The sequence below is a fragment of the Typopeltis vanoorti genome, chromosome 8 (genome assembly GCF_054136105.1).
Source record: "Typopeltis vanoorti isolate ZY-2024b chromosome 8, IOZ_Tvanoo_1.0, whole genome shotgun sequence".
Lineage (NCBI taxonomy): Eukaryota > Metazoa > Arthropoda > Arachnida > Uropygi > Thelyphonidae > Typopeltis > Typopeltis vanoorti.
In genome coordinates, this window is record NC_143556.1 from 138,496,809 (window position 1) to 138,518,871 (window position 22,063).

At 34.3% G+C, this 22,063-nt stretch overlaps 1 protein-coding gene across 1 annotated transcript in view; it reads left to right on the forward strand.

Annotated features, from left to right (window-relative positions):
* Positions 1-22,063, forward strand: part of LOC150104381 (TIP41-like protein) — a 115,555-nt gene that overhangs the window by 15,487 nt on the left and 78,005 nt on the right. The window contains exon 2 of the mRNA XM_090396965.1: positions 16,684-16,878. Coding sequence (XP_090253091.1) covers positions 16,685-16,878 — 194 coding nt within the window. The 5' untranslated portion in view covers position 16,684. The remainder of the gene's footprint in view (positions 1-16,683; positions 16,879-22,063) is intronic.

Below are 22,063 nucleotides of genomic sequence, written 5' to 3' on the forward strand. Positions count from 1 at the left end.
CTAGCAGCACTTTCACGTCTCTTAACGACTTCCGCTTACTGCAGATTGGCGACAAAAAAATTTCTCGTAATGTAAAATGTTGCATAACATAAAAAAATCGCATTAAGTGATAATCACTCGCTTAAAGCGGGCAATAGTATCAGTTCACTCAATCATGCTAACTGATTATCACGCATATCGAATTTCCATTAAGCAAGGTGTTCCTGTATTTGTATTTTGCAAATATTCAAGCTTTATGATTTCCTTAACCAGTGCCCTGGACACTGATATCCTTAAACATTTAGAAAGGCTTATGTGTTCATCTTACATGGTGTTTAATTTTGATGGTATATATCAGAACACAGAATTATAAGTAAATAATTATTTATTGACTTATTGCTGATATTTCGCTGGTGTTATAACCAGCATCTTCAGAGCACAAAAACACAGTTTGTCACAGTACACGAGACTACAACAACATGGTGTAACAAAGGGACTAGTTTACAAAAATTGTAGCAACAACGCAAAGACTGAAGTCCTAATTAGGTGCTTTCTATCTTAAAAAAAAAAAAAAAAAAAGAGGGAGAAAGGGGGAGAAAAAGCTGTTACTAGTTATGTCTTAAGATGACTATCTCCCAAATCTTAGGCAAATTTATACAGCCATATTTGTTGAGATTTGGGGTGTGTCTCAAGACTTCTGTTGCTTCTAAGAACAATCTCTGTGATTTGTAAAGGCTTCTGTGCAGTACTTTTGTTTTCTTCCAGTTGATCCTGTGTGCAGGGGTATCCAAAGCATGGTCTGCTAGGCCTGACTCACCATAGCGATAGTGCCACATGTATCTTTTATGTTCACTGACGCTGATGTCCACAGTTCTTCCTGTTTGATAGTAAGCTTGATCACACGAGCAAGGTACTTCGTAGACTCCGGGATATGATAAAGGAGGGATGCTGTCTTTGTGTGAACGGATGAGAGTTGCTAATTTGACACAAGGTCCGAATATGGTGCATAGTTGATGTTTATTGAGAATTCTAGATATCTTTTCTAATGTGCCTTTAATGTATGGGATAGTGACTGTTTTGTCACCCACTCCCACTATCCATCTCCCTGGTGGATAGTGGGATGGCTTTCTTAGAAGTATTTAGTATTTTGTTTATCTTATGCAGATTATAGCCGTTGGCCAAGAAGATGTGGTGTGAGTCAGTCAGTTCAGCAGCAAGAGCATTGTCATTGGAACAGATTGCTCTCGCTCTGTGGGTTAGGGTTTTAAAGATACCATACTGTTGAGAAGGGTGATGGTGTAATTTTTGTGTAAATCACATCATCGCCCTTTAATTTGCCTAAGATTTGAGAGACAGTCATCTTAAGACATAACTCGTACCCGCATTTCTCCCTTTTTTTTTTTTTTTTAAGATAGAGAGCGCCTAATTAGGACTTTAGTCTTTGTGTTGTTGCTACAATTTTTGTAAACTAGTCCCTTTGTTACACAATGTTGTTGTAGTCTCGTGTACTGTGACAAACTGTGTTTTTGTGCCCTGAAGATGCTGGTTATAACATCAGCAATAAGTCAATAAATAATTATTCTTATAATTCTGTGTTCTGATATATACCATCAAAATTAAACAACTGATATCCTTGTCATTCTCTGAATGGGAGTGAGGATAGCCTTGTCAACTTCATGCTCGCCTCACTGGAGAATGGTAAGATCTCTGTTTAAGACATTGGCTATTGAGATCTTGAAGCCTAAATCATTTGAATGCTTCATAGTTTGTTGGATGAATATTTTGTTCTGTTGTAACCAGTTTTACTTAACAAGTTAATTAACTGGTACTTACTACTTAAATGCAATGTTATTTTTACAGAGGATATGATCTTGTCAATTTTTATACCAATTCTATAGTAAATCTATGGTAATTTTGCTAATTAATACTGTAAATACAGCAGACAGCCATTCACTCTTGTTGAAATAACCTTTGTTATTTACCCAGATGTGTAAATGACTGCAACTTTCCTTCAAGATAACCCTGACATAGGAGTTGCACTCACAGGACTTTGAAAGTCAACCGGCATTTGCTTTAACATTTCTTGCTTGAGTGCAGTTGGAGCTGCTTGGCTGTGGATAATTTTGGGGGAAGATGAGGCCAAATTTCATCTAAACAGAACTGTGAATACCCACAATTGCCAGGTATGAGCTGTGTAAAACTTACATGCAACAATCCAAATAATTCCTTTGCATTCTGTCTAGTGTAGGTTTATATGATCCAATGATAAACAAAGAATCATTCTTCTTTCAAGACATTGCCAGTTGGTTCCTGTGACCTACTCAGTTACTGCTGAGAGGTATAGCAATATGATAAACAATTTTGTTGTGCCACAGCGACAACAGCAGTGCCTGTGCATGAATTCAGCTATTTTCATTGGGATGGGGTTCCTTCCACACATTGGTCAATCTGTACTGGAAGTTCTTTGAGAATATTTCATGCAAGCCAAAGCGATCAGCCATCCATATCCCTCTTTATAGCAACCTCATTCACCTTATCTGACCCCTCTGAGACTTCTGGCTCTGAGTATTTCTGAAAGATTGCATTTATCAGGATCATTCTGATAACTTGCTAGTGCTGAAAGACCTCATAACATAGTGTGTGCAACATCAGTCCTGACCAGCTGCATTCTGCCATTGAGCACACTGTGCAAAGGATGCAGTTTATGGCATACTGGGAAGGACAGAATTTTCAACTGTACAGCTTGTGAATGCATAATGGAAGTGAATAAAAATGTATTAGTTATTAGGTATTGTATCTGGGAAAATTCCCATGCTTCTCCGCTTAAACACTATTATTATTATTATGGCTATTATAGCCTGTTTTTGTTTAGGAGTGTCCTTTATTTTAAATACATTGGCTATTTTTACTCACATTTTTTTTATATATATTTTAGGGCATTATGGGTGTGAAGGCAATTATAGCAGAATAAAAGAGGAGGAAAAATTTTTGTACATACCTTGTTTTGATACTAGGATGTCTTCAAATTCCATGTTCCTGCTGAAGGTTGTTTATAACAAGGGAGAAAGGAGCGTGAGGGGGGTGCGTTTTGATGCGGGAAGAATAAATTGGAAACCCGGGTTTATTTTAATAATATATTATTAAAATAAACCCGGGTTTCCAGTTTATTCTTCCCGCATCAAAACGCACCCCCCTCACGCTCCTTTCCCCCTTGTTATAAACAACCTTCAGCAGGAACGTATTTTTACCTTGGGTAAAATTATGTTAAAGATACCAAGCAATTTTAAACTTGGTTTTACTCCATTTCCCAAGTAAGCAAACAGACAAAAAGTCAAGTTTGCGCCTGCAATTGATGCAAGTCTAACTGATCCTACAGGTAGTGCAAGACCAGGGCAACTCGTGGTAAAGGTTGGGCAAGCTCCGATCACTAATCTTAATATTTACCCTTAATGCCAAAACACATCTCCAAGAAGGGGATGTATGATGTTTTGTATTAAAGGCAAGGGGCCACTACCCAGACCGGTTTCGACCTTTATTGAGGTCTCATCAGTGGGAGCTAGGCTAGTAATAGAAATACCAAGATTTAGTAATACAGAGCTTGTAAGTATTTTACCAAAACAAGTTACCATAAGGTGTTTTAACCTTATTAAATAAAAATCTCTGGAGGAGATATAAATGTAGAAAGTATTTTTACCTTGGGTAAAATTATGTTAAAGACACCAAGCAATTTTAAACTTGGTTTTACTCCATTTCCCAAGTAAGCAAACAGACAAAAAGTCAAGTTTGCGCCTGCAATTGATGCAAGTCTAACTGATCCTACAGGTAGTGCAAGACATTAGTGCAACACAATTGATGCAATTGCACCTGCAATTGATGCAATTGCAGGCGCAAACTTGACTTTTTGTCTGTTTGCTTACTTGGGAAATGGAGTAAAACCAAGTTTAAAATTGCTTGGTATCTTTAACATAATTTTACCCAAGGTAAAAATACTTTCTACATTTATATCTCCTCCAGAGATTTTTATTTAATAAGGTTAAAACACCTTATGGTAACTTGTTTTGGTAAAATACTTACAAGCTCTGTATTACTAAATCTTGGTATTTCTATTTCTAGCCTGGCTCCCACTGATGAGACCTCAATAAAGGTCGAAACCGGTCTGGGTAGTGGCCCCTTGCCTTTAATACAAAACATCATACATCCCCTTCTTGGAGATGTGTTTTGGCATTAAGGGTAAATATTAAGATTAGTGATCGGAGCTTGCCCCACCTTTACCACGAGTTGGCCTGGTCTTGCACTACCTGTAGGATCAGTTAGACTTGCATCAATTGCAGGTGCAAACTTGACTTTTTGTCTGTTTGCTTACTTGGGAAATGGAGTAAAACCAAGTTTAAAATTGCTTGGTATCTTTAACATATATATATATATATATATATATATATATATTGTGTTTATGTGTCAAATGTGTATTATTTATGCTTGTATAATTTTCTCCTTACACACACAGAAAAATTACGTCTACATACAACACCTCTGGTTGTGAATTTTGGAACTACCCCCACCTTCTCCCCCTCATTCCTACACTGTTTTGCAGCATTTGGATTATTGGGTTTCACTTCACATGACCTTAAGCAGGAGTACCTTAATTTTGATCACCCAATACTTCACATGCAAACTTCGCTTGCTTACAGCTGCATAAAGGATTAAACAAGAATATAATTTCTTGGCCACTTTAATTTATTTGAAAGTTATATAGTTCCTGTCTGGTTTTAAAATTAGATTATGGGACACTAAGGCAATTAATGCGAAGTCCTTTACTTGTCTATACAAGTAGCCTAGTCATGAAGATGCCTCACATGCAAACTTGGTTTGTTAAACTTGGATAAAGGATTAAACAAGAATATAGTTAAATTTAATTCATAACCAAGTGAAAAAACACTTTCTACATCTAATGACATGATACAATGAGAGTATCGTTTTGTCAATTTAGTTATCAGAATGCTGTTCTCTTTAAATGAATAGAGCAAAGTAAAAAAAAAAAATTTCCTCTAATTCAGTAGTTCTCAAACTTTTTCAGGCTTTGGCACACTTGGCAGTGCAAATTTCTGTCATGGCACACCTGTGTTAATGCTAGCCTCTCGTGTAATTGACTGTAAATTTATAGTATTTTACAATTTGCACTATATTGAATATATTCAAATCCTATTACAGTATATATTTTTATTTAGTAGGGTGTGAAAAAAATGAAAAATTTGAGATAAATTTTATTATGCAAGTGCCTGTTTTCAATGTGAAATGTGAGTTTGCTTATACAGAAAGATTTTAATCCAAGTCCATGGTACTTGAAAACATAGTCATTGTTGTCAAAATAAACGAATATTACATAAATGTTAGGCAGGAGAAAGTTCTTATACAGAAATAATTGTATAAATAGAGCAAAAGTATGCTGAAATTTGGACAAAAATATTTTTAATGTCAAAATTTGGTGGCACGCTTGTCGAGAAACACTGCTCTAATTAGACATTCAACACTTTACGTACCTATACATATTTTTTTAAAGCATTCACTTGTGTTTTTACTCTCCTGTTTACTACTGTCATGTGGTGCACTACTCATGATCCAAAAAAAAAAAAAAAAAAATTATCTTAAGTTGCTGGAAAGTAAGATGCATAAGAAAAAAATGTGGTGGTCTTCTTTTTCAAAAAGCTGTATATACTGAGGGGATGAAAATAACAGAATGGGATCTAAACCAATATAGAAGATTCTCAAGAAGTGTAATTTACTGCCCATGTTTTTTATGGTCGACCAATTCTCTTCTTTGTTATTACTTTGTAGCAAGGATAAGTGGTCTCCTCTATTCATTCCATGTGTTTACCAAGAATCTTCCCTGTGAACAAACAGGACATTCTGTTGAGGAAAGACTACAAGAACACAAATCATATGTTCTTTAATTAGCCTGAGAAATCAAGTCTAGCACAGTATGGAGTTGACACTGACAACTAAATCTTTTGATCAAAGACTCATCTATGACACCATTGCTATTTCAAATTTAAATATTTGTTCAGGAGTGCTGAAGCTACTGCTCATCCTAACCTAAACAATGATGTCCGTCTTTCTTCGTCTAAAATTTAAGAGAGGGATCTTTATCCTTTACAGTACTCTATTATCCTATCATGCAGCTCGTATCTTTTGAAATCCATTGTTTTGTTGAATTGCATGTTCACTAACAATGATCTGTTATGTTCGAATCAAAGTATTTAATTTAATGAAGTGTTATTAAATAAGTTACTAGTTGTTTAATAGAGACTTCTATTAGATGTACTGTATTTTTTTTTGAATAACGGCTTTACACATATAACAGAAAACTAAATATAATTTATTACTCCTATATATTTCATTGGGGTCTTAAGGGTCAAAGCTGTGTAACTGGGAGGACATATCGATGTAGCCTTTTAAGACTCATCTATGAGTCTTTTAAGAATTGCAGAGAACCTACTGGGGCTTATGACCTAATGTCCAGTCCTCACCTTCTCGTGGTGCACCTTGTTAATTATCTATCTGGATACTGAACACGAGGATTGACTGGCAATTTGGAATTTAGCTGACCAAATTGTATTTGTATTGGCTGAAACCATAATGTAAAATGATGGTACAACATTACAGAATTTCATGCTGGCTGAAGCATTCACCCAGTCAAACAAGGCTTTGTTGTTTTGTCAGGGAACCGCAAACAGCGAAAAGTCAGCTATTGGAGCAAATCCCAGAACACATCCCAAGTCAGCATCAACAGAGTTAAAGTTTGGTACTATCAACAGAAAGGAGATTTGAACTAGCAGAAGAATTGGATAAATACCAGATCAACGTAATATGTGTGACTGAAACAAAGAAGGCAAAAACAGGTAAGATCTTTCTAAGTGAAAACTACAAAATGATATATTCAGGCATTAGCAATCAGGGAAAAGGGAGTAGTAGCTGTAGTATTCAACACTAAATAAAGTAATCTTGAATGGCAGGCAATATCAAGTAGAGTGATGTGGACAAATATCAGAATGGGGAACTGGACAATGAGACTTATTTGTGCTTATGGTCCCACAGACAGTTCTACCAATAAAGAAATGTAGGAATTTTTTGAGCATTAGAGAGGGCAGCTTGCTCAATGAAAAAGGAAAAGTTGGTCCTTTTTGGAGATCTAAACAGCAGAGTAGGAAATGATTACCAGACATATAGAAATATTTGGGAAAAATTTGGAGAAAAGAGCAAAGCTAATAGCCAGCAAAGGTTGGTCGATTGGTAGAGCTCTGCTGCTAATGGCTCATGCAAAAAGTTAACCAAGTTTGAGTGCGGTTAGTAGTTCAATGCTGTTGGCACACTCTCCCTTGATGAGTCTTTGGACTTCCTGGAGGTGTCACATAATAATAATCGTAAATACCTGCTGGATTTCTGTTCAGGACATGAATGAGTTATTACTAACACCATGTTCCAACATAAAGTGCACAAATTCACATGGAGAGAAGATGCAAGAAATGAGGAAAGTTTCATTGGCTATGTTATAGTTTATAGCATGTTTTCCCACTGTTTCAGAACACAAGCATATACAGAAGATTTGAAATAGGAAGTGATCGCTGTTTAGTTTTGAGCAGAATAAAATTGAATATCATATTGATAAGAAGAGCGTAAGAAAGTTTTAAAATGAGACAAGATTGGAGCAACGTTCTGAGGTGAACTGTAGACTGAAATACACAAACTTCATAGAAAAAAATGAAAGATTTTAAAAACCAGAATCAAACTTTGGAGATTCAGTGGTTAATCCTAAAGAAAACATTCATTCAGTCAGAGAGGCATGTGGTGAGGTTGTCTGCAAGGACAGAAAAATCAGAACTCCATGGTAGAGTCAGGAAGTTAAAGAGACAGTCAAGGAAAAGAAAAAAGCATATAGAAAGTTCCTAGCAAGTAAGTCAGCTTGTGCTCTTAAGGAATACAGAGAAAAATGTAAGAAAGCGGTGTGTAAAACTAGCTATACTTCCCACAGTCATGGGAAGATTTTGGCAAGAACATAGAAAATAAATATCAGGAAGGTGGCAAAATATTCTGGAGATTATTGAAAAAGCTTAGAAATGGAAGGGTACTGTAAAAGGAATCAGATGAAAGGTGACATGAAAACTGAAGATATTCTGGATGTCTTGAGTAATTACTTTGAAAGACTGCTGCTGCTGTATTTACTCGAATATAACTCGCCCTCGCATGTATCTCGCATCCCTGATTTTACTTTACAAAAAAAGAAATTAAAACGTTTATCATATTTCATACACGAAAAAATTTTTAAACTTTAAAAAATAGATAGTGAATGTTGTTATGACAGTTTCAGATATTTATAAATTCGGTTGAAGAGACTCAACAATTATCAACTTGCCTTTGTATTGTTGAGTTGCACATCTTTTGTTAATACTGCATGAATCATATGTCAAACTGGAAGTGTGGGATTCTGATTATGTAGAGATTAGAGTAATTATTATTTGCTTCAGAATCCAACATGATCTTCCATCACAAAGGCTAGACTTGTAAATATTATTTAATGTAAACAACTTATTTTACAATTTAATATTCATATAACTACTTTAATTTTGTCTAATATTTAATTATTTAATCAAGATATATGTATTAATAATGAAAAGACTGTATTAAATATTATTAAGCTATTTTAATTATTACTATGTTAATATTATAAGAACTTGTATTTGATAATTTAACTGCGCATTATTTGAAATGTAAATATTCTATTTATTCCTGTTTGTAGAAGTTAACGTTATGCAATACCTCAATTTTATTATATTTTGTTTTGTTGTCATGGAAACGTATGTAAGTGAGTGAGCACGTTTTGGAACACCACATGAGGTTTATTGAAAAGAGTTTAGAAAGAAATCACGAGAAGAATTTAGGCGGGAAGAATGGATATAAAAAGCAATGAATGCTGGAATTAAGAGATAGATTAGAGAGAGAGAAAGGAGAGGATTGGCATTAAGTTGGAATCGGAGCATTCGGAAATCACAGTGCGATAATAGCGAGTCGGCAAGTCACCCAAGCAGCTAATAAAGTCTACTAGTCGAGAGGCAGTTAGCTAATAAATTGTAGAATAACAATTATAGCTATGGAAGACAGCTGAGTGACTACTAAATAGACTAGCGATATTTGAGTTGAGATTCAATTTAAGGGCCGACCTTTCAAGGACACACAGAACCTTGAAGCAAAGCACGAAGTTACTAAAGAATAGTAGAGCTGTAAAGTTGAAGTTTACCGTTAGCTGTGCTTAGGATTATAGTGCCTAAAGAATTAATCGAATGCCGAAGGAATGAACAACTGTGCATATAAAACCTAAACCTAAAGTTCAGGAATTATTATGTATTGCCTTATTTCATGAGTGATCAGTAGTACTTTATGCAACAACGTTTGTTTATGTGTATTGTGGCGGATGATTAATTCAGTTATTGCTTAAAAGAATTATTTTAATGAGTGCCGTTTACTGTTTAAAGTGTTTACAGTTATAAAAAGTGTATAAGCAGATGAAGATAGATTATCGGTAAGATTATTCCAACTATTAATATTTCTATACAGAGAAGTGTGTGAGTTTCATTCTAGAATTTTCTTATACTAACAGTAACTATTGCAGAGGATTAACTGAAGTGTAAAATTAAAAGTATTTGTTTGTGAAGAAGTGTTACTGCAATTTTATTGTATTTGGAACTTAAGGAACTGTGAGAAAACTGTAATAGAGATAGCAGAATTACCATTGTCTGAGTTTGTATGACTGTATTTCCAGGAAGGCTGAAGTGTTTCTAAAACTTAATTAGTGATTTGAAGTTAAGTGTAAAATTTGTGATTCTAAAATCAAATGTTTGTTTTTGTTAATCAAAAGTTGTATTTTTCCTGAATCTCTTTTACTGCACCATTCATAAAATATTCGAACCAAAGTGGGTAAATTGAGTAAGTTAAAATATACTCGGCCAGTATATATAATAACATCATATAAAGGAGAGATAGTTGTGAGTTGGTTTATCTTCAATTCTTGAACTAATTCAGATATAAAGTGGCGCAGTCTTTAAATATAAATTTTCTTTATATTTGAGTTAGAAATCAACTTACTACTTATCAATTAGTTAAGAACATCGTAATAGTAATCATGTCGGATCCAAAGTAAGGATTGACAAGAAGTAGGATCCAACAGAAGTAACAATAACGAATAGTAGATTCTTGGTAAGGCATACCCATTTTCAATATTTTTTAATCATGGTGAACTTATGATTCCGAAATGATAAAAGGAACAAGCAATAATAAAAAAACTTTGTTTTAATTTCATTACAGAAGAATCATTGCTACAGATTCAAATATATGTCGCGTGATGAAAGTGGGCTGCTGAGTGCATAAATAACGCCAATTAAAATTTAAATGCATTCATTTTATAGATAATATGATCAATTATAAATTATAATGAATACTGAGAATTTAATTATAAAATGCAATGTCATTTTTTCGTGAAAAACTTTAGTTTTCGAAAATTCCTGCATATATCTTTCACCACAATTTTTTAACTTTAAATTTTGGGGAAAAAATTGTGAGTTATTTCGAGTAAATACAGTAAATGAAACAAGCAGCATCGGCATGAAGGTAGAATATTCCCAACAGGAATGAATGCAGTCAGGAATATATATCCATACTTGAAGTAGAAAAAGTCATCAAAATTCTGAAATGTGGAACAGCTGGAGTAGATGAAATTCAGCCAGAAATGCTGAAATATGGAAGTATAAAGTTTTACAGTGGCTGCTTGCATAATTCAGAAGGCCTGGTCAGGTCAAATTCCTGAGGATTGGAGCAAAGCTCTCATAGTACCCATCTATAAAAGGGAAATAAAACTGAAAGTGAGAATTAACGAGGTATTTCCATATTGAGTGTTCCTGTAAGATTTATTCATGTATACTTGAGAAATGGCTAAGAAGAATTTTGGAAGGGAAGCGTAGAGAAGAACAAGCTGGATTCAGGCCAAATAGAGGTTGTCAGGATCAGATTTTCACTTTAAGACAAGTAGTTGAGAAATCTTGGGAATATAACAAGAATTTCTATTTAAGTTTTGTTGATCTGGAAAAGGCATATGACAAGGTGCAAAGAGGAAAGCTTTTCAAAATGCAAGTTATATGGTGTAAGCAAGACATTATATTAAGTAATACATACACTATCTACCAATAATTGTCCGGACACTTCAGCAATTTACAGTTAATACCAGCAGGCAAACCTTAATATCAGTTATGTCCTCCTTTGGCTTTGATAACCTCTACACCCTTTGAGGGAGGCTTTCCACTGATGTGCAGCAGACGTTAGGTGGAATTTGTCAACATTCCTCTATCAAAACAGCACTGAGTTCAGTGACAAATTGAGGACATGCTGCTCTGGACCTCATTTGTCACTCCAATTCGTCCCATAGGTGTTCCATGGGAGGGATTGAAGTCAGGACTCTGCACAGGCCAGGACAGTCGTTTAACATCCATCTCTTCATACCATTCCATAACTACAGGTTTGTGGCATGGGGCATTGTCATCTTGATAGTAACACAGGTCCATGCTATAAAAACTTCACAGTGTAGGCAGCACCTGATTATCCTGAATATCAAGATATTCAGGACTGAGCTGCTTTCATGGAACCACAGACAATGACCAGTGGTCCCACTCCGAACCAGCTGAATACACACCATTATAAACTAGCTTTACTTTGGGTACAACACACTGTGGTAACAACCGTTCACCAGGCTTCCTCCACACCCTACGATAAGACTGGAAACAGGTGAACCTTGATTCATTCCTCCAGAACCGGACAATTGACCAGTGGAAAACTGGTCAATTGTCCGGTTCACACACTCTTTACACCAGCCCAGACGAACCGCCTTGTTCATTGTGATGTTTGGCTTGTGTACCACTGCTCTTCTGTGGAAACCTTGTAAATGGAGTTCTTCTTGTACAGTATTAATGCTCACCGTGGTGTTACTGGTGCTCTGGAAATCATCACGGATGGTCTTTGCCGATTGTAGCTGGTTTTTGTGTGCCACTCGTTTTAAACCCTTCTATCCCTGTTAGTCATTTTCAATGGCTGTCATGGGTGTTTTCCTGGACTAGTGATGCCAAACATCTCCATTTGTTGATCACATCATCAACTGTTCATTTTGGATGCTCCAGTTGAGCAACAATGACACTGTAAAAATTCGATGCAACAAGAATAAATTTTGTAACGAACGCATCGAGTTTTTATAGTTAGGCAGAACCCAAAACACCTGTAAATAGTCTTTTCTCTTAACATTTTGTATTGTATGTAACATGTACAGCCCAACAGGAATTAGCTATCTCTTTGAACAAAAGAAGTAAAACTTTCAAGGGAAACGCTCTGCAGTCGGAAAGCCGTTTGAAATTTTGTTTACAAGTTCAACCCTAAGTGACCTCAAGGTCGATGCAAAAAAGGGGCGGCAAAATTCAAACGGATGTTCCGCTGGCTGACTTAATGAGATTAGAACACGAAGACGGGGAAGAAAGGGTTTCGAAGGTTTCAGAACCAGGAATCATATGACAACGTAAGGGGTTCACGTAATTGCACACAAGGAGTGCACGGGGTTTAGAAAACTGAACCCAGGGTCTCGGAACTGATGGAATATAAGATGGGACTTCCAGAGATACGGGAGTTTTTTTTTTTTTGCACAGAGAAGAAATGAGCATACGAGGAGACAATGTAATAGAAAGACTTAGAGTGAAGTCCTGACGTGTCAAGGAGGAAGCAAGAGGAGGGAAGCCATGCTGCGAGCCGTCAGTAGCCCAGAAGCATAGATGACCAGGGGATGAATCAGCTGATGAAACTTGCACAGAGAAGAAACGAGCATACAAGGAGACGATCTGATAGAAAGCCTTAGAGTGAAGTCCTGAGTGTCAAGGAGTAAACCAGAGGAGGGAAGCCATGCTGCGAGCCATCAGTAGCTCAGAAGCGTAGATGACCAGGGGACGAATCAGCTGAGGAGCAGCCGAACTTGTCTATGAGACATTCCGCTTATCTAAGTCCATGAAGGCCCTGACAATTCGCGACCCTTCGCCAGTGTATTAACATGCTGATGAATCGTCACCCACAACCCGCGAGCCAACCTGATAAATGGCTAGTATCCCAAGGACCTGAGGGAGGAGAGATCAAAAACGTGAGAAGAAGAAAAGGAAACATAGGAAGTCGCAGCCAACGGAATTGGAGAGTGCAACCCAACAGAAGACGGCCCATGTGAGTTAAAATATTGTTTTATTTAGACTATGTGACGCTATAAGAATAGGTTGTAGAACTGGAAAAATGCATGTAAGAGGGATATTAATAGCCAGAATAACTTTTAGAGACTTGTTCTGTCTGGATTTTGATGATTGCATCTAAGAAAGAGTATAGCTAATTCCCAGGAAATATTTTGGGTTATGATTTTTATCTAATGCCTGTATATAATCTTGTATGATTTTTCTTAACTAAGTTTACAATATGTTATATTAATCATAACATGTCCTTAACGCCGATTATTCAAGTATTAAGATGTTTGTTAATGATATTTCTTTAAGCTAGATAGATAACATGATGTGTGTCTTGTATTAATTGAAGAGAGATATATGCATGTATTAAGAAGTTTGTTAAATGATAATTCTTTAAGCTAGATAAATAACATGATGTATGCCTTGTATTGATTGAAGAGAGAGATATGCAGGTATTGAGAAGTTTGTTGTTGATGATAATTCTTTGAGATAGATAACAGATGTGTGCCTTGTATTAATTGAAGTAGAGATATATGCAAGTTTGTTTTAGTTTTTTTTTTTTGAGAATTACAGAGAATCACCCTCTGTCTTATGGTGTAAAATATATGCCTGTTTATTGACTATTAAATCCTATGTTGCATTTTAAATGAAGTTTTTGCCTGATCTTATTTTTAATTGCAATGCATTGATCTTAAATAAAAATCGAACCTAAGCGTGAAACGTTGATATAAATAGTAAGTGAGAAAACCGCCAGGACTGCAAAGCAAATTGACAACTTGGGGACGTTAAAGAGATTTTGTTGTGAAAGATTTAATAACCTACTGGAAGTACTATATTTCTTGCACCATATCGAGGCATGGATGGCGCAGTCATAAAGTCTAAATAAATATTTCCATTGCTCTTGGGTAGAGGGAGTACTGAATACAGAAGGTAGGAATCTAGAGTATTAAAAGGGGAACGTATAAAATTAAGTGCCGAGAATATTACACTGCCGCAGCATCACTAGAATATAAAAGAAAGAAACTACGAAATATTACAATATCGCAGCATCGACAGGATATATAACCAAGGAAGGAAAAACCGACACGTTTACAGCACGTATAGACATACTACAATGTTAAATCCCATGATGACACCCTCTCTCGAAGACCCCGAGTTCACCTGTATTCCACTGCTACGATGAAATACTGCTTCCTGCTATTTGTACACCAGTTTTTATGTTAACAAACCTGAAATCTTCCATAACTTCAAATAACAGGAGTGTCTGGACAATTATTGGTAGATAGTGTAGTCTTTAGGTTTTAAATCAGCATTTAGAATTGAAGGAGGTACATGAAGATGGTTTGAAGTAAAATAGGGGATGAGGGTGAACGTTATCTTCACTGTTATTCATTTTCTATATGGATTACATTATGAAGGAAAATAGTAGTACTAAATCTGATATTAAAATTGGTGATGTTAATCTTAGTTGTTTACTTTATGTAGATGATGTTATACTTCTAAATAAACCTAGTACAAGTCTTCAAGATTCCCTGACTAAACTGAATAGCAGTTGCAATACGTTTGGTAAGAAAATCAGCAATAAAAAGACAAAGACAATGAAAATAGACAGAAACATTGAAAACATCAAGTTTATCCTGAATGGTGAACCTATAGAACAAGTAAAACATTTCAACTATTTAGGCACAATATTTAGTGAAGATGGAAAATTAAATATCGAATAGACAACAGAATTAGTAAAGTTGGTATGGTAGGAAGTCTACTGAATAAATTTACAAGGGATAAGAAAGAAATTAGTCGAAACACTAAATTAGCTGTATACAAGACAGTGTTCAAACCAATTTTAACTTACGTATCTGAGAGCTGGGTTAGAAATAAAACACTTGATCAAAGACTAGACATGTCTGATATGAGAGTTCTGAGAAAGATTAGTGGAGGCATCAATGACAGTATCACATCAAAAATGAGAATATTAAGAACTTGTCACTGTTAGCATTGAGGAATGTGTTAGTAGAGCTAATCTTAGGTCACTTAAATAGAATGGAAGAGAAAAGATTAGCAAATCAAGTGTTCTTTGCCAGGTTGGCAGGAAAAAGACCCAGAGGAAGACCAAGATGTATAAGGATTGATACATTATCACCTTTATCCTTGCTTGGTGTTTATTAAACACTCATGGACAGATTGACTGTTGTGCTGCTATTAGAATTGAAGAACATCAAAATTATGTAAGATATTTGGATTCTGAAGGTTCAGGTCTTGCTTTTCATGCCATTAATATTAGACAGAGTTTCCTGGAACTATACTAAGATGACACACTACAGTAATTCAAATTTGATTGTCTATTTTTTGAATCATGTGAATCCCTACACCACCATCCTAATCTTAATCAGACAGATTTGGGAAATGGTTGCTGTTAATTGTTTATAATTTTTTTAATATTTTTATTTATTTATTATTTTAAAATTAATTATACATCGATTCCCGCTACTCTGAACTCTAATACTATTTCCTCCTACTGGACAGCTGTGACTGAGATATGATATTATATGCACGCTGTATGACTCATTCTTGTATTTAGAGTTTAAATGTTGTTACCAATTTTTCTGTCTTCTCCCTGAAAGAAACTCATGACATATTTAACGAAATATAGGAGTAATAAATTATATTTAGTATACTCTTACATGTATGAAACTGTTATCCAAAAAAATATATATATATATAGTAGGTGTCATTAAACCCTTTTGAGTATAACTTCAAGGATTAATTTTAGAAGGCCAATCCATGCAAATTGAAAAGAAATGAGGAAATGGATTAGCTATCTTCCAGCTTTTATTAATAAAATCAAATTTTTAAGTTGCTTTATGCATTGATCAGTAATGTACAAGTCACATTTATTTATTGTTTGTGCAGATTATAGATAATACTTTTAAGTCATGGGAGACTAGTTTTTCACTGGAGTAAGTGTTTTAGATCATTCCCTCATTGTAGTGGTTTGGCCTGTTCTCTTTATTTCAGATTTCAGAGCGAAGAGAGAGTTGCATTCTTCATGGTTTAAAATAAATAAATTTTAAATTTATTTAAAATAAATAAATTTGAATTTATTTTGAACTTGACTCACTTTTAGTTGTTTTTTTTTTAAAACTAAAAGTGAGTCAAGATGTACATGTGGATGCACTTTTAATGTATATTTTTGTTATGTTTAAAATATGGTATTACAAATGATATTATTTTGAGAGTGTTACAGTAGCTTTTAAATTCTTGTTAGGTGGATAGAATTGCTGAATTAGCTGGATTTTATAACAGGCCTCTTTGCATTCATGCTCTAATTTATAAGCATTTTTAAGAGTTAACTTTTTGAACATTTAATATATGGCAAATACTAATGTTTTCTCTTAATAATTAACAGCATGTCTGATTCTAAGATTGAAGAAAGTGAAGCTGGTAAAACAATCGGCATATTAAACAAATTTGAGTTTGGACCATGGGTAGTTACCGCTCAAAAGAACCATATTTTACCATCTCAGTGTTCCTCAGGTGGCTGTAATGCATTAAATGCTAAAGGACTCAAGCAGTGTAAAAATGAAATATGTACATATTGCAGGTAAATTTTTTTACCCTTATATATATATATATATATATATATATATATATATATATATATATATATATGAACATGTTAATTCTTTTAGTATTATTATTATTATAATACAGGTATCTCCTTGAATGACTCATCGTGGGAGATCCATTTATTCACACACTAGCCATCATTTACACAACACCTATCACACTTCTCCTTAAACTCATTCACTGCTGAAGCGCCCTCAACTACTTCTGGCAACACATTCACTACCCTTCAATCAAAAATCCTAGTCCTATCATTCTTGCTAATCACACTCTTACACAACTTCCACTGGTGATCCCTTGTCCTCTCCTTTCTTGCCATGTACTAAAAACGTTTTCACTGTCAATCTTATAACACCCTTTAATAACTTAAATGCTTTTATAATGTCTCCTATTTTTCATCTGTAAGCTAATTTTTGAAGCCTAGAGACAGTCAAGCTATTCTCATAGGAAGCAATCCACAGACCTGCCATGATCTTTGTCACTTACCTCTTGATTCTATCTAGACTTCACCACCACAGAATCCATGAGTACTGATCTGTGTGCAGTATTCCATATATTGCCTTATATAAGGGAACAATAACCTCTATCCCTGCTTGTTAGTGTACTTTTTCAACCACGTAATCCGATGTGCTGTTTTAATTACCTTCACAATATGCCTTCAAAACTTCAATTCCCTGTCCACAATCTCTCCTCAAGTTCTTGTCATCGTCAATTTCCTTTAGTTCAGTTCCATCAATATAGTACACAACTTTTGGAGTTATTGTGCTGTATTTTTGCCGTTTTGAGTCCATGTAGATGGTCTGTTCAAAGCCAGCATTGAAATGGCTTAGAATATTTCTGTAAAGGATATCAAATTTTATTTTAAAAAAAAAATGATCTTGTGAAGTGTTCATACAGTTATGTAAAATGTAGTTAAAAATGAAAAAGAAAGTTAGTTGATTATTAATGAGCTGGTATATTCTGATGCATGTTATTCTTTACATACACAGGTTAGATTACTGTTATTCTCTACATATACAGATTAGATTATAATAAAGAAGAATAACAAATCACTGTGAGTGTATTATTTTGGCCACTAACTTAATTTTAGAATAAGATTACAGGTTTCACCACACCAATGTAATAATTATTACGTAATATGAACAGTTAGTCTGTAGATCTGCAATGGAGATTAAAGTCGTTGCACCCAGTGACACCACGATTATACGGTTCTCCTGAAGTGCACCAAAGTGGAGTCCCTCCATGCCCCATAGTGGATGGAAGAAATTCTTCAACCTACTTATTGTCTAAATCACAAATCACCTCCAGCTATACTGAAAACAGTTCAAATATGTCCTTGTTTTTTTCTGGAAAAAATAGCCCTTTTCCAGAAAAACATTAGAAGAATCTTGAATAATCTAAATAAAATGAAAAAAAAAGTAAATAATCTCCTTATCCAGCACAGGGTAGGCCTGTGTAGCTGAGTGGAAGTGATATTAACTTCCTCAGTGCTAGGCCACCAAATAAAGACCTAGCTTCAATTCTAGTGGCATACTGGGAACTTTTTCTGGTCCTCAAAGAATGGAAAGATTTCTCTATTAAATTACATTCATTAATTAATAGTGGCCTCCTACATTATAGAACACCATAATAATAAATGGAAAAGTATTACAAATTCATCAACACAGATTCCTAGCTTTCTCTACACTTAAAGAAAGTGAGTGTAACACCTTTATTCATTAGTTCATTTATAAATTTATATAACTATATGCTGTCTCTGGACAAAATAGAAGTATTGAATAAATTTTGCTATTCCCCCCCCTCCAAAAAAAAAAAAAAATACTTTCTAGGGAAAAAAGAATACTGAAGAATCATTAAAGCCCAAACTAAACTAAAAAGTGATCCAAATAAAGACATATTTTTTTAGAAAGATAATATCATAAATAGTAAAATAATAGGAATTATTTTATTATTTATTTTCCACCACAGCTTTTGTATGCTATAAAGAAATTTAAAAATAACCCTGACATTATTATTAGTAAGGCAAAAGAGATATTATAGTAATAATAAACAAAATAGATTACTATAATAGAATTCTAGACATCGTTAATGATCCACACACGTACAAAATAAATCTCTGAAGACCCCACTCGTAACATTAGAAGAAAAAGGTTTACACACCAACTCAAAGAACAAATTAGATAAATACACTGAAACAATTACTCCTCGTAGAAACTGTCCCTACTATTTTCAGACATGATACACGAACCAGGCTATCCCATAATTGCATACAAGCATATTACAATAGCTCCCTTATCTAAATTTATTGTGCTTCTACTAAAACCATTATTAAAATATTCAAAATTTATGATAAAAAATACTGATCAACTCTCCCAACATATTAAGCAAACTACCATATCTCCCAATAATATTCTTTCTTCCATAGATGCTTCATCTCTATATATACAAATGTTGATATGCCCAAAACCCTAACCATTCTCCATTCTCCTTGTAAATGATCAAACTTTATTGGAATGTACAAAATTATTTCCTACAGATATCCTCTTTCTAATAAGACTAATAATCTCAGCAAATTACTTTAAATATGACCAATTTTATGAACAAATTTTCATTCTTCCCATGGACCAGAACATTAGCTGTATACTTACTGAACATTTTCTTATACACACGGAAACACAATTCTTATTCTCCTCGCTACGTATCGTCATCGCTTATTATGGTAGATACATGGATGATGTACTGTGCATCAGTAACGAGGATGCTATATAACAGTTAGCCTGTTCATTCAACACCTTAATCCCTAGATTAAAATTCTCAGTTGAATACAAAGAAAACCATAAACTTTTTTTAATTTGACTCTCATTAGATTCTATCACCATATCGGTACCAAAGTATACCACAAACTACAAGCAATAAATTCACCCTCCTGTCATCCTGACTATGATGACAGAAAATCAGAAAATCTCATATTAACACAATTCATTAACACCTAAAATATTCGTCTTCAGAATATTTTAGGTGTTAATGAATTACTCTTCTGAAAGATATCTTCAGCTCTCGACAATACCGCAAGCAACTTATAGGCTACACTGTTCATTCATCCCAAAAACACCACATGTAGCTTTAGAATTCCCATATGTTCAAAACATCTATAAAAGTATAAAACGAATATTCAAATATTCAAACTACAGAATTGTCTTCACTACAAACAGTGAACTATAAAATTTGCTAAAACGAACAACCATATGCCATAATTTAGTTTATAAGTTCAACTGCCAGTCAGGATATAACACCTGTTATGTTGGATAACTATTTATTTTTCAAGTCTTCGTTAATTGAACACTTTCGGGATTGTAATATATATATTCCCCATTCCCCATACCTGACTATGTGCTTTCCACCATAAAGAAAAAAACATAAACAAAAACATACTAGAAAAAAAAACCAAAATCTTAATACTGAAATATCCTTGCATGCATCTCTTTGAAATCAAAGTTTATCATTCTCGATTTCCAAGAAAATGAATCTGAATTAGGTTGTTCTGAATTAGCAGTAAGAACCATCAAGTGTGCCATAAACAAAAAAGACCCTATTTACTACACTCTTCATGGAAATTAAACAAAATAAATTATTACCCTGTACTCTAAAACCAACCCATTTCTTGCATTCTCTTGAACCAACACAACTCCTAACATTAACTACCAAAAGTTAGTGTTAGGAGTTGTGTTGGTTAGCTCCTGACTACCAAAAAGCCATGTGGCTAGCTCACACTTAGTTTTCTGCTTTACTCATCTGATGATATTTTAATGTAACAAAATAGCTAGCACATGTCTTGTTTGGTGCTGGCTTACTATGTATATAAAAGGTTTTTTATTCTCAGTTCTTTCAAAATCCAAAGTTTACAAATTTATCTTTTCAGTTTTAACCTTTTGGTCATTGATTTAAAATTCTTGTTCATGCATTTTCTGCACTTGTTGCTATCATGTACCCACTACTTTAAATTGCATACGGTCTCAGTTCTAATCAAGACTTTAGTCAAAGTTTTCAGCATCTTTATCTTCAAGACACAGGCATGTTAATTAGCATCCTTTATTTTTAACCTTATGCAACTGTTAAGCCTATGTTATTAAGCCTATGGGCGATGGAGCAGACCCGGTTAGAAAGGGGTCTGCTCTATTGCCAAAAATAACTTAGCTTTTTCTTTCATATTGTAAGACTAATTGATTTTTCTTTCTCTTCATTCTCCCCTTTCATCATTATTAGTATTTTTATTGACATAGTTTAACAAAAAATTTGAAATGATAATGCCTTTTTGGCTTGATGGAATGTAGTGAAATGTTATCAATTTCTTGATACGTACTCTCTCGATATGTACAGTACTACATGAAATTTACGTTACTGCCCATCTATCAACAATTGTTGATAGGAGATGATCAACAATTTGTCTCCAAACTAGTAACAATTTGTTACTTTTCGGCACTCCAGTATTATATCTAACATTTCAATGTTCTAAGGCACTTCTGACTGAGTCAGCCCACATAGATCTTCGTCTTTTTCTGGATCTTTTTATCTTGGTGCCAAACACCTGCGTTGCTAACATTTTCCTTTCCTGTTCTATTTAAATGACTATCACCTTAAATTAGCCCTGTTCATGCATTCTTGAATGCTAACAATGACAATCTCCTTCCATCTTAATTTTTAATATGATTTTATTTACCATTGATGCTATCTGTTTACTCTCTTAATTTTTCTTAGCATCATCATATCTGTGTTCTCTAGTTCTTTAATCAACCTTTTTATTTCTAACCCATCTTATAAATCCATAATCAAATTGGTTCAAACACTGTTTTGTATACTGTTAGTTTAGTGTATTGGCTAATTTTTGTCTTATTCCATATAAATGCTGAAATAATTTGTTTTTTATTTTATTTTCATAGTTTTGTTCTTTTTATTGCTGATTTTCATGCCAAATTTGTTACAACCAATGTTCCCTCTAATTTTTTGCTCAATTTAATTTAAAATCTCGCCTTCCTTAATCAATGACAACACACTTGTATCTACCAGCAGTATGCAGCAACCAATGAACCAAGAGGCAGTGTAACAGCAAATGAATGTTTTCCATTGTTTAAACATTTTCAAATATTCTTCAATAGACATGTTAA